Below are 17,165 nucleotides of genomic sequence, written 5' to 3'. Positions count from 1 at the left end.
TGTTAGAATGCTTTTATGATTTTTAGTATCATGTTTAGGCTAAAGCTTTGATTTTTATTTAGTGACATGCTAGGGTTTGTTATTAATCTGTTTAGTATCATGCCTAGGAGCTTGCTATTAATCATGTTTTGATGAGATCATGATTTATTGATATTATGAGGATATTATTATGATGATGATTTGTTGTGTCAATTAATTATTATTATATGTTGCTCGATTGTGATTATTTTTATATTATTGGTATTGCTTGATCACGCCATTTTCTTGCAGGTTTAAAGAGAATTTGTACTTGAAATCACGCCTAATAAGATAATTTGTAATTTTATTTTAGGTTAACATGATTTAATTTTAATTCAAGTGATTGCCAATAATAGATTTGTTTGTGCATTAATAATCAACCAACATAGATTAAACAGGTTTAAGATTAACTTGTTGGATGTATGTTGATTGGAAAGCGCCCATGAATATCATAAGAATTAAGTAGAGGCCGATTTAGGGCGAGTTCAATCTCTTCTAGGTTGGATTCGTACCATTATCCCCGAATATCCAGTCATGGTTGCGGACCACTATGGAGTTAGCGATCTCCGTGATCGTGAAAGGGGGGTGTAACCTTCACACCCGCGAACGATTTACAAGTTCCTAAAACTTATTGGCGACTTTTTATCTCCAGCTTTTTTCCCTTTGGACGCCACCATGCTAAGATGCATGATCACAGTGGGGCTCAAAGTTGATGTTTGAAATATTCCCTACAACCGCCCAAACCACCAGCCCCCACCCCAGAACCACCAGCCCACCCAACCAGACCCACTGCACACAATCCCCAACCATACAACCACCGACTCCAACCACACCAGCCCCTATCCCACCTTCACATACACACCACCACTGACACCACCAAAAATTAACCCCAACTTAACAAACCACCACCGACACCCACTACTAGAAAAAGGTCAATTTTCGACGGACACGAAAATCCGTAAAAAAAAAACGTAATTTCCGATGGATTTAAATTCCGTCGGAAATTTCCGACGAATTTAGATTTTCCGTCGAAAGTCCGTCGGACATTTCCGATGGAATTTAAATCCATCGGAATATATTTAGTTTCCGACGGATTTTAAATCCGTAGGAGATTTCTGACGAAAATTTAAACCCTTTTTGACGGAATTATGGTTTTTTTTTAAAAAAATAAATAAAAAAACCTAAACCCTAATAAAAACGGAACTACCCCCTCCCCCTTTCATTTCTCATTTCTCTTTCCTCTCATCTTCTCTCTCTCCGCCTCTCTTCTCTTTCTCTCTCCTCTCCTCTTTCCTCTTCTCTTTCTGTCTCCTCTCCTCTTTCCTCTTCTCTTTTCACGCCCCTTCTCTTCTCTGATTTTTCTCACATTCTTCTCTCTCACGCCCTTCTCTTCTTTTTCTCTACTCTGATTTTTTCCATGATGGGTAAAAGCCGATAATAGTGATGGTTAATAACACATTAATGGTTTTTAAGGTCAAATTCGACCATAAAAATGCTAGATTTAGAATTTTCATGATTGGATTTGGCCTTAGTAAACCAAGTTCAAGGTGAAATTTGAAGCTAATTCGGTTTTTTAAGGTACGTTTTACTGTTTTTAATTTATGTTTTTGAATTTTTTATTAAATTTTTGGGCAGTGGTGGTTGTTTGGCCGTTCATGATGATGGTTTTAGGTGGGTCGGATTGGGTGTGGGTTCGGTCAGGGTTTGGGTAGGTGGGTCTGGGTTTGGCTTGAGTTTGGTGGGTCTGGGTTAGGTGGGTCTGGGTTAGGGTGCGGTGGTGGTGGTTGGTGGATCTGGGTATTCGGTGTTTGTGGTGGACCGTCTTGGTTTTAGGAGGGTTGTGGTTAGGTGGGTCTGGGTTAAGGTGCGGTGTTTGTGGTGGTTCGTCTTGGTTTTAGGAGGGTTGTGGTGGGTGGGTCTGGGTCGGTGTTAGGTTTAGATGGGTTGTAGTGGGTGGGTCTAGGTCGTTTTAGGTGTAGGTGGGTTTTGGTGGGTGGATTTGGGTCAGTTTTAGGTGGGTTTTGGTAGGGGGTTTGGTCGGTTTTAGTTAGGTTTTAGGTATTTGTGGTGGTCCGTCTTGGTTTTAGGAGGGTTGTGGTGGGTGGGTCTGGGTCGGTGTTAGGTTTAGGTGGGTTGTAGTGGGTGGGTCTGGGTCGTTTTAGGTGTAGGTGGGTGGATCTGGGTCAGTTTTAGGTTTAGGTGGGTTGTGGTGGGTCGGTTAGGGTGGTGGGTGGTGCGTGGTTAGTTCTGGGGAATATTTGAGGAGTTTTTGTAATTTTATTTGTTGATGTGGAGGCTAGTGGCCAGGGGTGGAGGTGGTGGTTTAGTGGTGGGGGGTGGTGGTGGTAACGGGTAGGGCAATTTTTTTTTACAGGATTTTCCGTCGAAAATTTCCGACGGACTTTTCCGGTGCCGGAATTCCTCTTTCGATGAAACAATTCCGACGAAAAATGTCGTTTTTCCTACAAAAGGGTTTCCGACAACCCGTTTCGACGGAAATTCCGTCGAACGGGTTTCTGACGGAATTCAGGGTGATTCCGACGGAATTTTTCCGTCGGAAAGTACATATTTTCCATCGGAAATTTAGTGTTCCGACGGAAAAATCCGTCGGAAAGTACATATTTTCCGCCGGAATAATTTTTCGTCGGAAATTTTCGACGGATTTCTGACGGAATATTTGAATTTGTCGGAATATCCGCTGGAAAATAAATCCATCGGAAATTCCGATTTGTCTGACAGAATTACGTGTCCGTCGAAATTCGACCTGATTCTTGTAGTGGATGGTGGTGGCTGAATTGGTGTGGCGGTGGTTGGTTTTCTAATTTTTTTTTACCAATCAAGTAATGACACGTGTAAATTAAACTTTAAAAAAAAATTTACCTACTCAACCTGTTCCAGGTAAAATGGGACCATTAAAAAAGATCGGGGGGTAAAGGTGGGATTATTTATAAGGAACTCAAAGGTGGGATCATTTTTAACGGATGACCCAAAAGTTGGATTATTTCGGACAATTTTCCAAAAAAACGTTACTCTATATTTTATTTACTGAGAAACTTTATTTAATTTATTTTAAAAAAAAAGCTTAACAACCTTTTCTTAAAAATCCAAAGTGGGAGGGTATTTTTGGTATTTTACAAATTGCACACTAATATTTTACTCTTCATCTCCCAACTCGATGTAACATGTTTCCTAAAATTTTTTGGCCAGCCTTGTAAATTGTTTTGTTTATTTATTTAATTATTATTTATTAAAAATATATCCAGTTATTTTTGGCAGGGAAGAAGAGTTTTAGGTAACCCTAAATTGTGTGGAAGCTTAATAAAAAGTCAATTTTACTTCTTTTTTAAGCGAGAAAGTAAGATTGCCTAGGTTATAGATCTTTACTGTTACAAAAATTTTGTCAAATTTTCATTGTGAGTGAGGGTGATTGATGGATTTATCAGAGCCCAAGTGCTTGCCATGGGATCTAATAATAGAAATATTGGCGATGTTGCCGGCGAAAACCCTTCTTAGATTCAGATGTGTTTGTAAAGCTTGGAGATCTATGATCGATTCGTCAGATTTCATCAATATGCATCTTAAAGTTTACAATACTAATAAAAATCGTATATTAGTGCAGGAGGCTTATGGTGGCGGACGATCAAGAACTTATGCAATATATTGTACTAGTGGCATACGCCCTTTAACTAAAAGTGCTCAATTATATGAAACATCTATATCTTACACTCTCTATAGTTGTTGTAATGGGTTGATGTTGGTGAGGCCGCGGTCGTCCTACCCGTGCCCCTGTCGAACTCCCTTCAGACTGTGGAACCCGTCTATTAGGAAGTCTTTGCTTCTTCCCCTTTGCCCTTTGGTCTCCGCAAGATATGCTCTTGGATATGCTCCTTCTTGTAATGATTATAAAGTGGTTGCTTTTGAACAAGGACTTAAATCAATAAGTGATGTAGTAGAAGTACCCATTGCTGTATATTCGCTCAACGATCATAGTTGGAAGATGAAAACTAAATCTGGGATTTTTGCTCACCGATTATGTTTTTATAGGATGGAAAGACGAAGTGTTTTCTGTCAAGGGGCTGTATATTGGGTTGGAGTTTATTATTCATCTGAAGCTCTCTATCGATTTGACTTCGATACTGAGGAACTTAGGTTTTTGGAAATTCCGGATACCCAGAAAAATGGAATTTGGATTAGGAGTTATGCTATCCTCCTCGGTGACTCAATTGCAGTTTGCAGCTTATCTTTGCAAAGGACTCGCATATGGATACTGAAAAAGGATGGTGCAGAGGAGTCATGGAGTCTTTGGATATCCGGAGATGGATATGAGGATTATTGCTATCAAACTCATTATGTTCGCAACAAAACTGTACTTTTGATGGGTTTCCAGAGCATGAGCTCTTATAATTTCGCGAATCATCAAAGACAAGACTTAAGTAGTTCTTTTCAAGGTTTTTGTCAATATTTAAGTACGTATGTGGAGAGCTTGGTGATGAGCAAAGTATCTAAAGGGCAGACTTTGACACCCCTTCCACAAAGAGAAACTGATGAACTAAGAGATGATAAATAATTAATCGGTCCAAAATGAGGGCATCAGGAAATGATTTTAATTTAACAAGTCCGAACATAGATTCACATTGTGGTATCTAGCTTATCTTTGAGGTTAGTGTAGTTTAACCAAGATACATTCATTATAGGTTAAATTTCCTTGCATTGTATGACAATATGTTTTTATTGAGTTTTTAAACTATTGTTGCTCCTAGTTTATATGATAATTTCCTTGATTGTAATTGCAAATCATATATCTTTTCAATACGGTTTTTTATGGGTTATTGTCATCCAAGATATATTATTTTATTGTATGTTGTAGTGGTTGCTATTTATCAACGTTCTTCAGCTTATAGTTTATAAACTAGGAAAATTTGTAAAAAAGTTCCTTTTAAGTAGGTCTTTTTGTTGTAAAAGTTTTTTTTATAAAAAAAGGTGCCGCAAAAGGTCCTTTTATTGCACTTAGGTGGTGGCGAGGGTCCTTTGACCTTTTTCCGACCAAAAAAAGTCACGTGCCTTGCATGAAAATCTATTTTTCCGACCAACAAGGACCACTCAAAAGCCTTATTCAGAATTTCACACAACTTGTTAATTTTTTTTCGACTGTCTAATTGTATCAAATGCACAAAGTGGCCGGAGGGAGTAGCCTTATTCCCCTAATAATAGGGCCGGTCAAAAATCGGTTTTTGGTAGAATTCGAGTTGGGTTAATTGGGTGTCGGGTTGAGTTCACATCAAGTCAAATTAGAATTCGCGTTGAGTTCAAGTTGTTTATAGATCGAGTACAAATTCGAGTTAAGTTCAAGTTGGTTACAGGTCGGTTCAAATGTTCAATAGGTGTCGAGTTATATTCAGATTAAAAAACAATTTGAAACATCGCTCGAACCCAAAAACTAGTAATTACATCTAAATATTTTAAAAATTTTGGTCGATCAAATAAATGTACTCGTAGTAGCTGAGTTAGTAAGTGACCCTTGAGTGCACTTTGTTATGGACTTCTGGCCTTACGGGCAATAAACCAAACTTGGGTCAATTAGACTCAAACGACACTTGTAAGTTTCAATCCCCCCAAAAAAGTTTTAACCTTGTCTCTCTTTTATACGAAGAGAGTACCAACTGTAGGAACTCATCATCTCTTTCGATTGATTTATTGAGATCAATGGCGAAAATGAGTAGTAACAAGAAGAAATTCTCACGGGATGAGGAATTGTCGAAGAACAGTAATTTGCCGACGGAATTGTTGATGGAGATCTTGGCAAGGCTACCTTGAAAAACCCTTTCAAAAATCAGGTCTGTTTGTAAAACCTGGTGTTCTTTAATTGATTCTTCCAATTTCATTTCTTTGCATCTTAAGCTTTACAACAACAATTCCCATAAATTAGATCATCATCTGATAGCAATTGAAAGCTTTTATCTCGGTGGAATTATATTCATTATTCGTCTTACTGACACACTTAAGAAGTTTGCAATGGAAGCTGTAATGGGTTGATTTTGTTGGAACATGATTGGGATGGGATAATATTATTGTGGAACCCTTCTATTAGAAGTGCATTGTTTCTTCCCTCTTGTCTTAGTAATTAAATTTATGTTCTAGTAATGATTATAAGGTGCTTGCCTTTGAGACTATTAGTGGATCTGATGAGGTCTCATTTGCTGTATATTCAGTTAATTATAAGTCTACTTAAATCTAAATTTTTATACTCTGTACTAGTTTTATCAATTTCCAAAAAAATAAAAAAAAATAATCAAGAGCATAAAGAGTCACATTATAAGCTTATGAAATTATCTTGGGTAATGGCTTCAAAAAAAAAAAAAAAGTAATTTTGGATATCTATGATCAAATCACATCATGAGCCTAAAATAAGCCCTAATCCAACAAAACGTTTCAATATAATCATCCGCGCTCTATGCTTGTGTCATAACTAACATTCAATCAAATCAAAGAAACCCGAAATTAATTTCTCTCCTTTCTTCCAATTTTCTCAATTAATAGCCTTCAATCGAATCAATCAAATAAATCCATCAATGACGAATACTCAATCAAAAAACAGGATGAAGAAAAAGAAGACGGAGACGATAAATAATTAGTTCGATAAATTACCAAGTGAATTATTCACGAATATTTTTACAAAACTCCCTGTAAAACACATGATAAAATCACTATGCGTTTGCAAAGAATGGAATTCCATTATTACCCATCAAGATTTCACCTCACTTCATCTTCAACTTCAACCTCGAAACCACTTCTTATGCCGTCAAGTAGAGCAAGGAACGTTAGCCATTCGTCAAACCGATTCCTTTACTCAAGATGATCAGCTCATTACACCAGAAATCTTCCAAGATACTATGGTTACCCGTGTTGTGAGTTATGTCAATGGGGTGTTACTAATGCACACTAATGTTGTAAAACACAAAACCGACGACTCGGATATTATACTGTGGAATCCGTCTATCCGAAAGTGCTTAAAAATCCCATGTTTTATACCAGGAGGGTGGGATTATAAGGTCAAGCTCGGGTTCGGGTTTGATTCCGTGAGTAGTACTTACAAGGAAGTGTCTGTAAGTTCGGTGAGATTCTCGGAAAGAACAAAGGTTTTCAATCTACGGAATCGTTCTTGGTTAAACCCCAAACAGAGGAAAGGTCCAAGGCCTATGTTGCATTTTACCGTATTCACAATGCCTATGAATTTTGACAACGAGATTTATTGGCTTGGAAGTGCGAAAAGTAGCAATACAACAAAATTGACGCATTTTCTGTGTTTCGATCTTGATAAAGAGGCTTTTACTAGCATGAAATGCCCTGACATCGAAGTCAAGGCCGAGGAGCGGTATCTCATGAGATGCTCGGCAGTTTTGGATAATGCATTGGCAATTTTGGACTGCTATGGTAATCCTGATGGACAACATGGTAGTGTATGGAAGGGAGTAAAGTCGAGTTCCGGTTCGGATTTTGTTTGGACTAAACAATATAAATTGGATGTTACAAATAATGTTGCCCGGGGTTTGTCGCGTCATAAGGTTGAGATGTGGTTTCGTAACATACCTAAGGGATCGATTTCGGACGACGACCTCGAAAATCATGAGGATGAATTGAAGGCGCTCTCTGATGTTATTTGGGTGAGGATTAAGTTTCTTGATAGGTATGTGGAAAGCTTAGTACTCTTGCTTGAAGGAAATAATATTGAGTGATCAAGCAAGTAAGGGGTTACAAATTGGTCTTTGAAAGGTTCAACTCTAAGCTACATTTCATGGTTCGTTAATAATGCTGTTTTCTTCTTTATTAGGAGCCTATTAGTTCTTATATTCTTCGCTTTCGATTGATTTTTAGACAATATTTTTCCTTGTTTTGGTAGTACACTGTAGTAGTAATTGTTGCTGTTATTTAGTAGCAATTATATTTTGTAAAGATAGCACAAAATAAACAATTTTAAGTAGATGGGTCGCTTCCAATCAATTGACGGTTGAGTTGTTTGTAACTTTTTTTTTTTTTTTGGTCATGTTCCCTATTTTTTTCTTGAATATTGATTACATACTCTGTCTTTTCAATTTTTTATCTACTGAATTTGATTTAATATTTCTAGAAAAATATGCGTGTATGTCATGTACTTGGAATTTTTAGTGTAGGATGTAATTGGTGAATTGGTCGGGTATCAAATGTTTAGGCATAATGAAAGTTTGATGTTGACATATTAGACAATGTGAAGCAAGGCGTCTGAATAGTTCTGATAGTTAGATGTGGACATTTTAGGCAATATGACGGGTCAAATTGGTTTTTGGTAGAATTGGGGTTGGGTTAATTGGGTGTTGGGTTGAGTTCAAGTTCCTTATAGATCGGGTACAAATTCGAGTTGAAGCATTGCTCAAACCCAAATATTAATAATTAGTACAAATTAAACAAAAGTGTTGGTTTAGGTTGGTTACTAACAAAATCAATTGTTGGAATTTAATTGATATCGAAGAGAGTACTTAACATCCAAAACTTTTTACATTTTTGATCGATCAAATAAATTTTAAGTGACCCTGGAGTGCAATTTGTTATGGGCAATAAAATTTGGGCAATAAATAAATTAAAATGATGCTTTTATCTAGCATTACCTGTAAACGGTTTCCGTCCAATTAAGCCATTTATGGGGGCCACTCTAACGGTTTTGCACTCCAATAAACCAAGCTTTGGGTCAAATGACTCCATAAATTAATGAAAGGATGCTTTAAAGTTATTAACCCACCCCAAGAAATAATACCTAGTACTCCAAGAGTACCAACTCTGCAAATCATTATCTCTTTGGCTTAATTATGAGTTCAATGGCCGAATTAAGTAGTATGGAGAGGGAATTCTCACGGGACGACAACTTGCCGGAGGAATTATTGTTGGAGATCTTGGCATGGCTACCTTCAAAAACCCTTTTGAAATTCAGGTCTGTTTGTAAAACCTGGTGTTCTTTCATTGATTCGTCCAATTTCATTCCTTTGCATCTTAAACGTTACAATTACAATTCCCAAAAAGTTACTCATCATCTGATAGCAATTGAAAGATCTGTAGGCGATGGATGTAATTTCACAATTCGTTGTTGTGACACATTTAACAAGATTGCAGACCTTGTTGAATTTCCTGAACCACATTCAATTTCTGGAAACCGTAATGGGTTGATTTTGTTGATAAATGGCAGAAATTCGGTTCGATTGTGGAACCCTTCTATAAGAAAATCATTGTTTCTTCCCCATTGTCCTTTTGCGAGTCCTTGGGGTAGAAGTCGTCGTTGTTGTGTAGCTTATGCTTTAGGATTTTCCCCTTCTAGTAATGATCATAAGGTGCTTGCCATTAAGACTATTATTCGTAGGTTTAATGATGATGCCTGGATTGCTGTATACTCACTCACTGATCACCTTTGGAGAAAAAAACAGAATCCGGTGAGTAAGTCGGGTTGGGCTATATCGGGGTTTCGGCGTGAAGGAGGGTTAGTTTGTTGTGGAGGGGTTGTATATTGGATTGATAGAAATCGTCAAGCTAATGGGAAACTATACTTGTATGACTTTGATGTCGAAGAATTTAGTGTTATGCAACTGCCTGATGCTGTGAAAGAAAGCACTAATAGGTTTATTTTTGCCCATGGCGAGTCCTTGGGAGTTTTATTGATGTCATCTGAAAGTAGCTGCATATGGGTTTTGGAAAAAGATGGCGGAGAGAATCCATGGAGGCTATGGTTTAAGGGAGATCCGAATTTAGATGCTCCCAAAGTGTTTGATTGTTCAAGTATTGTATATGGTCAAAAGAGCAATACGTTTTTGTTGTTCAACACTCACAATCACATTACGATGTCTTATAACATTGCAAGCAACCAAACAAGAACTATGATGAGTAGCCGGATTTTTTTCCAGACTTATCTAGAAAGCTTGGTTTTGCACAAAGATTTTGATGAGACTATCACATCTTTCCTATGAAATTGATGAAGGGTTAATAATGGCTGATTCTAGAAGGTCACAGCAGGTAATACTTGCTCTTAATCATGTGATTTATTTTTTGCACTTAAATCTTCTAAAATTTGTAAAGTACACATTGTGATATATTAATTGTGTTTTGTTATGCTTTAAAATGAATTGTTTAGGAAGACTTGCTTTTGTTGTTCTATATAGAGATTTTTTGAACTTGTCCTTATAAAGGATCTTATAACCTTTAATCACATATACCTGATGATGGTGTAGTTAATGTGTAAACCAAATAAAGAAAAAAGGTTAGTAAAGTGGATATTTCCTCTGGCATACTATCAGCCATAAATGAATGTAGTTTTTTTTTTACAAAATCTCCAATTTATAAGGTAGTTTTTTTACAAAATATCCATTGGAATATCATTGAAATACATAGTTCTTTAATAAAATATTAGGTGCCTAAAACAAATTTTTGCATAAGTGGTAATTAAATCTACCTAAGCTTCAAATGGAACTGATGAAGACTGACTATTAAACAGAACACTTTTAAAGTTTAAAGAGATTATTTTCATGTGATTAGTATGGCAAGTCTTAATATTTGTTGAAATATGAAATAACGTAGTGATCTATCTTGTTTATAAGACAATCATATAATGATTGTTGTTATTATACACTAAGTATACAAGGGTTGTTGGCATTTAGCTTTGAATCTCATGTACATGATACTATACTAGTATCTGTTGCAGTCATGAATATGATGAAGTGGTGATCTTGGGGAGGGTAGTGTTGCTGTTACTTTTGGCTTATTAACTATAGTAACAAACTTTCATGAGGCTAATTTCTATTTAAATTTTCAATCTATAAAATGATTAGAGTAAAAGTATATCCGTAATAAAACTCTCTCAATGACATCCTCTAGTAAAATTTGGGTAATATTTGTCCCTAAAACTGCAAATACTGCAGGTTCATTTGAAAAATCTAATCTATCGCCAAAGTTGAACAAATGAAACTGTATTTCTTTCTCTCTATGATAAAGTCCTTTATCAAAACATATTCAATTGGAAAATTGAGAGAATCATTAGGGCTATGGTTTATTTGATCCTAGGTGCTAACAACTTGCTTCCAGATACCCTCCCCAAATGTTTTTGGTTCTGTAAAATAATTTGTTTTTGTTAAAAATTACAATAGACTGGAGTCATTTGGGTATCATTTCACACTTACGTACGTTGATAAATCTGTGTTGCGTATAGTATCTGAAGGGTATACTTTGACATTCTTCTTAGAATAAAAATAAAATAATAGACAATGGCTGATATGGATTATGGAAGACTACCCCTGATAGAAGGGATGCATATACACTTTGCTAGGGACACTTAATGTTGTTTTCATTCGAGTATCTTTGTTTTAGACTTGTAAAAGAACAATCAAATTTACCAGCCAGGAGAATTTAGAGTGTAAAACAAAAGGAAAAGAAAGCTAGTAGTACTGTATATTGGGAATCTCTCTCTTTCAGGTATATGACCCATCATAGCCCTTGCCTCAGTGTGTGATGTTGCTTGTTCTTTGTGTCTATACTGAAATTGGTTCTGTCATAGAAACACGAAATTTGTATGTCCTGTATCTCTAATATCGTTCAAAATCTGAGCACCAGTTTATGTATGCCTGTCTTGTAATCATATAATATTGCTAAAGTATCTAGTGACAACTTAAAGAATCTCTAAGCTTCTAACTGTCTTTCCCTGAATAGATCATGCTTAAATACTGACTTGGTAGTTGGTACCTGTGATATGAATTTAACTTAGCTATATAATTTCAACTTATTTCCTTGTACAGTTTGACATATACCTTTTTCTACCTCAAGTTTTGCTTCTCTGCCTTGATTTTGCCTTTAAATCAGTATTCAACACTTCGATTTTCTATTTCTGTTAGCCTTTACTACTTGATCCTCTGGAATTTGTGTTTTCCACTCTCTAACTCTCTATGCCCTTAGGTAAAAGTAAGGGGGATTTCTTGTGATTTTTTTAGGCACAAATAGGCTATATACTTGTTTGTTTGGTTTTATTTGGTTAAAATTTTCAGTATAGTTATGATTTGCTATTCAATTTTTTTGTGACAGTTGTTCTTTAGAGAGATGCATACTCGGCTACTAGTAGCACTGTCTGAAGTTGCAAGCCGTGGAAGCTAAATGCTCTGTTTTGTTTTATTTCGCTACTGCCACTCAACAATGGTGTAATACAGTGGCGCATGCCTTAGCTCGCATGTAAGGATTTGAGATTAAAAAGAATCATATGTCATGGATGTATGGCCTATATCATTTTGGTCCCAATTGCAACATGTTAATTATTAAGTATGAAGTATATGTCGATGATGTTTTTGTATTTATGTTCAGTAAGTTCAGTAAATAATATTTTGGGATCTCGAAAACCGGAGTTTATAAACAAGATCTAACAACTAAAGCTTATTAAACGAAATTACTTACATATCGTCTAGGACTACTTTTAGGATTTGTGCAACTAATAATTGTAATCTTACTTAGAAATAAAGGCAAAATCTTTTTGTTCTGAAAGCTTCTTACAGGTGCTGACAAATTATGGCTGAATTCGATCATTAGGCAGCTACAACTAGCACATAGAGTTCGATGTTTTGTACATGAATAACTAATAGTAAGAATAAATGGGCTACTCGATCACTCCAAGATACACTAACCAGAAAGAACTAATAATTAGATGATATGAGTTGATTGAACATAGCTGCAGGCTGCAGCATGAGAGCTGAGAAACATATGTACTTGTTCAGTACAAATTGAACTAAAATTAGATGATGTGAGTTGATAGAGTTTAGCCTGGTGATCCGAAAACTTGATATTAAGATGTCTTAACAGCAGATTAAGGGCCGTAGCTATCATACTGTACTCATTCCTCTTGAAGAAGGCTACAACAGAGAATCTGCTTGAACTTCTTTGTGAAAAAGCTGTTGCATATACAGTAATAAGTAGACTACTTGATATGATATAAGGAATTAGCTACATTAAGTAAAATGAAAGTTTTAAATACTTCCCAATCTTACCTGAAAGGATTTTGCATCCAGCTTTGCATAAAAGGAATTTGATATTCTACATCACATTTGATCAAAAAAACAAAAGGCTGGTCACTCAGAATTATGACATCGACAACTTCACTAGTGTCACAGGACTTCGTCAAGAAGTCACTACAAATGAAAGGGAGATAATATATTGAGAGCAAAAGTTTAGAACCTGAGCATGAGGCAAACTGAAGGAACAGAATGCAGCTGATACTCTGACGTATATGGGACTTGGCAAATAAAGAACGAATCGCTGCATGCCTGATAGTCTGATACTCATCAACAAGTACCTGAGAGGATAAACAGGTGGCTATTTTCAGGTAAAGAAGGCGACATAAGATAAGGTAGTACACTCTCCGACCAATATACACGCCTAATGCTCAAATTTAGGCATCTAAAAATGTAAGAAATGGTAGGAAGTTCACCAAGTTTTCACTATATATTTATTCTTATAGTCCAATCTAGTAACAACTCTGGAGTTGAAATCTCAAAATCAATCAGGTGTGCATACAAGCATTATCCAGGTTTCCCTAGTCCAGTCTATATTAGGGTGCAAACACGCAATTACACCAGATAAAATCTCGTTGCACAAACATATAGATGTAGATGAATCAATGGAAATAAAACAGTGCCTAATACTACATGAATTAAATAGCAAAGTAAGTTGATATACTTGAAGGTGGGGGGGCACACACGATCTAGATTTATGCAAAATGAAAATGTCTATGCCAGCTGAAAATAACCAAGACAGCAGATGACCATCACAACTACTGAGCAATTATGACTCCTAAAGGTTGGATCATATATTATTGTATCAAACGAAATTCTCTGTAAACAATTTTGCATTATGTTGTTCTAAAATAATTGAAAAGGCAAGTTAGTGCACTGTATCTTCACAAAGTTTAATATGGGGAAGACTGCGAAACTGAACCCCCATGCTAAATCAAAGATCATGTAGAAAGAGAGATGTAAATTAGAAATTGAGAGTGAAAAAAATATTTAAACACTTTTTTAAAGCAGAGAAGAACTTAGGATTAAGTAATGAAAAACAGAATGAAGGGATTAGAGCACACCTACTCAGTTGAAATTTATGTGCGGAATGTGTTGAATGTTGAGCCAGTCCTTCCCGTTGGGTGGTTTACAATTTTCTCCTAGGACTGGACAGCAATCGACCACAAGTTTCTGAAGGGAAGATTTCACATGGGGAATTCCCTGTTACTCATTGTGAGGAACAGGTTTTGTTCCTCATGGGTATGTGTCAAGATCTGAGAGTTCTACTCATTACACATAGGCGATCCCCACAAGTGAAAAACATCACATTATTTTCCAAAATGCCATTATGAGGAACAAAAGTGTTCCTCATAATGAGGAACTAGGGCTCCCTCATTTCACATCTTACTACTAGTTGAAATTGGTTTAAAAGTGAGAAAATTATAAAAATTAGGAACACATTTGTTTGTATGTTTTTTTATATTGCAAAAATTGAAAGCTCGATGTAAAGCAAATAATGTGTAATTAAATCTTGATCTTTCAATTTTTTTTGAATAACTCTTTTGCATGATCTTGAATTTTACTCTATTTTATATGATTTCATTTTTTACTCCTTTTTTTATTCCTTGCTTTTAATACAATTCTAACAATATTAAACAATATTTAACACTAAGAAAAAATAAAATAAAAAGTGAGTAATAAATATAAAAATAATATGATACATGCTTACTTCGATATGAATAAAGGTTAATTATCGTCGTTTACTAATTTTTATACTAACTGCCCCCTAATAAAAACTTTTATACTAATTTGTCACATTTTGCTAATTTTAATACCAATACGTCACCGGTTATAATTTTTATATTAATATGTTGTAAGGGTGCTAAATTTAATACCAATGTATTGTACTCCCATTATCCCTTTATTTTTTGCCCTATTTGACTTTACGTAGTCTTCAAAACACGTTTTAAAATGTTTACATCTCCATTTTTATATAAAAAATTGATATTAATTAATTTTACAACGAAATGAAACAAACAAGATCCCACATGACTTTTTTTTTTTTATGAACACGGAAATTTATGGTCAAAGTTGGTAAAATTTATCCCATATTTTGACAATGGGGCAAAAAAATAGGAATAGAAGGGAGTAGCTAATGGCCGTTTGCTTTGGGAAATAAACCAAACTTTGGGTCAATTAGTAACTTATAGACTCAAATAGTCAAATGAAACTGCCCCCCCCAAAAGAAAACGTATACTTCATAGAAAAAATTTCCCCCTTTTATACCAAAGAGTACCAACTCTGCAACTCAGATCATCATCTCTTTTGCTTAATTATGAGTTCAATGGCCGAAATGAGTCGTATGGAGAGGGAACTCTCACGGGTCGACAGATTGCCGGAGGACATCTACTTGCCGCCGGAATTATTGTTGGAGATCTTGGCATGGCTACCTTCAAAAACCCTTTTAAAATTCAGGTCTGTTTGTAGAACTTGGTGTTCTTTCATTGATTCCTCCAATTTCATTCCTTTGCATCTTAATTGTTACAATTACAATTATTCCCAAAAAAGTACTGATCATCTGATAGCAATTGAAAGATTTGTGGGGGGTTGGATGTTTTTTCACAATTCGTAGTAGTGACACATTGAATAAGGTTGCAGTTCTTGCTGAATTGCCTGAACCATATTCAATTTCTGGAAACTGTAATGGGTTGATTTTGTTGAAATACGGTCTGAATGCGGTTCGATTGTGGAACCCTTCTATAAGAAAATCATTGTCTCTTCCCCGTTGTCCTATTGCAGTTCGTTGGAGTAGAATTCGTCGTAGTTGTGTAAAAATATGCTTTAGGATTTTCCCCTTCTAGTAATGATCATAAGGTGCTTGCCATTAAGACTAATATTCGTAATTTTAAAGATGATAAGGCCTATATTGCTGTATACTCACTCACTGATCACCTTTGGAGAGTTAAACCCAATCCGGTGAGTGAGTCGGGTTGGGCTATATCGAGGTTTAGGCGTTGTGGAGGGTTAGTTTGTTGTGGAGGGGTTGTATATTGGGTTGATAATGATTTGCACAGAAAACCCGGAGCTAATAGGAAACTCTACTTGTATGACTTTGATGTCGAAGAATTTAGTGTTATGCAACTGTCTGATTCTGTGAAAGAAAGCACTGCTAGGCTTATTTTTGCCCATGGCGAGTCCTTGGCAGTTTTATCGATGTCCTCTGAAAGTATCTGCATATGGGTTTTGAAAAAGGATGGCGGAGAGAATCCATGGAGGCTATGGTTTTCAGGAGAGCCGAACTTAGATGCTTCCAAGTTGTTTGAATGTTCAAATGTTGTCTATGGTCAAAATAGCAATACGTTTTTGTTGAACAACACTCTCGCTACGATGTCTTATGACATTGCAAGCAACCAAACGCGAACTCTGGAAAAAAAACATATCATGAGTAGCCGGATTTCTTTCCAGACTTATGTAGAAAGCTTGGTTTTGCACAAAGGTTTTGATGAGACTATCACATCATTCCTATGAAATTGATGAAGGGTTGATAATGGCAGATTCTGAAAGGTCACAGGTAATACTTGCTCTTAATCATGTTATTTTTCCCACTTACATCTTCTAAAATATGTGAAATACACATTATGATATATTAATTGTCTTTTGTCATGCTTTAAAATGCATTGTTTAGGAAGACTTGCTTTTGTTGTTGAGTTGTTCTATATAGATATTTCTTGAATTTGTCCTATAGGATCATATAACCTTTTATCTCATTTACTTGATGATGGTGTAGTTAATGTGTAAACTAAATAAAGAAAAAAGGTTAATAAATAGCATGCTATTAACCATCAGTGAATGAAGTTGCATTTCCTTTACCATTAAACACGAAACAATTTCTAATCCATCACCTAAGTTGAACAAACGAATAATTACTCCCCTCAATAATGTGGTCTATCCGATTTGGAATAGGATTATTTTTGTAAGAAACTACCTTATAATGTTGAGATTTTCTGCTTGAAAATCAATTCCAAAGTCTGAGTCAATAATAATGCTTGTGAGATGTTAAGTATGATACAAGTAAGAAGTTTGCTTTAGTACATTCTTGAGGGAGTG

The 17,165-nt window shown here is 35.8% G+C and overlaps 4 protein-coding genes across 4 annotated transcripts; all 4 read left to right on the top strand.

The window, feature by feature from the left end:
- The first annotated feature begins 3,448 nt into the window (after window positions 1-3,448).
- Window positions 3,449-4,585, top strand: LOC110686767 (F-box/kelch-repeat protein At3g23880-like). The gene has a single exon (XM_021863371.1). The coding sequence runs from the start codon at window positions 3,449-3,451 to the stop codon at window positions 4,583-4,585; it is 1,137 nt and encodes a 378-aa protein (XP_021719063.1).
- Window positions 4,586-6,710: 2,125 nt separating this feature from the next.
- On the top strand, window positions 6,711-7,751 carry LOC110686766. Its single transcript, XM_021863370.1, has one exon. It carries the CDS (start codon window positions 6,711-6,713, stop codon window positions 7,749-7,751), a length of 1,041 nt encoding a protein of 346 aa, XP_021719062.1.
- A 1,113-nt stretch (window positions 7,752-8,864) lies between these two features.
- On the top strand, window positions 8,865-10,001 carry LOC110686764 (F-box protein CPR30-like). Its single transcript, XM_021863369.1, has one exon. The coding sequence runs from the start codon at window positions 8,865-8,867 to the stop codon at window positions 9,999-10,001; it is 1,137 nt and encodes a 378-aa protein (XP_021719061.1).
- Window positions 10,002-10,020: 19 nt separating this feature from the next.
- Window positions 10,021-16,586, top strand: LOC110686763. The gene is made up of 3 exons (XM_021863368.1): window positions 10,021-10,047; window positions 15,710-15,785; window positions 15,904-16,586. The coding sequence occupies exons 1-3, from the start codon at window positions 10,021-10,023 to the stop codon at window positions 16,584-16,586; spliced, it is 786 nt and encodes a 261-aa protein (XP_021719060.1).
- Window positions 16,587-17,165: the final 579 nt, after the last annotated feature.

Source organism: Chenopodium quinoa, unplaced genomic scaffold (genome assembly GCF_001683475.1).
Source record: "Chenopodium quinoa cultivar QQ74 unplaced genomic scaffold, ASM168347v1, whole genome shotgun sequence".
Taxonomy (NCBI): Eukaryota; Viridiplantae; Streptophyta; class Magnoliopsida; order Caryophyllales; family Amaranthaceae; genus Chenopodium; species Chenopodium quinoa.
This window is presented reverse-complemented; position numbering and strand designations above follow the sequence as displayed.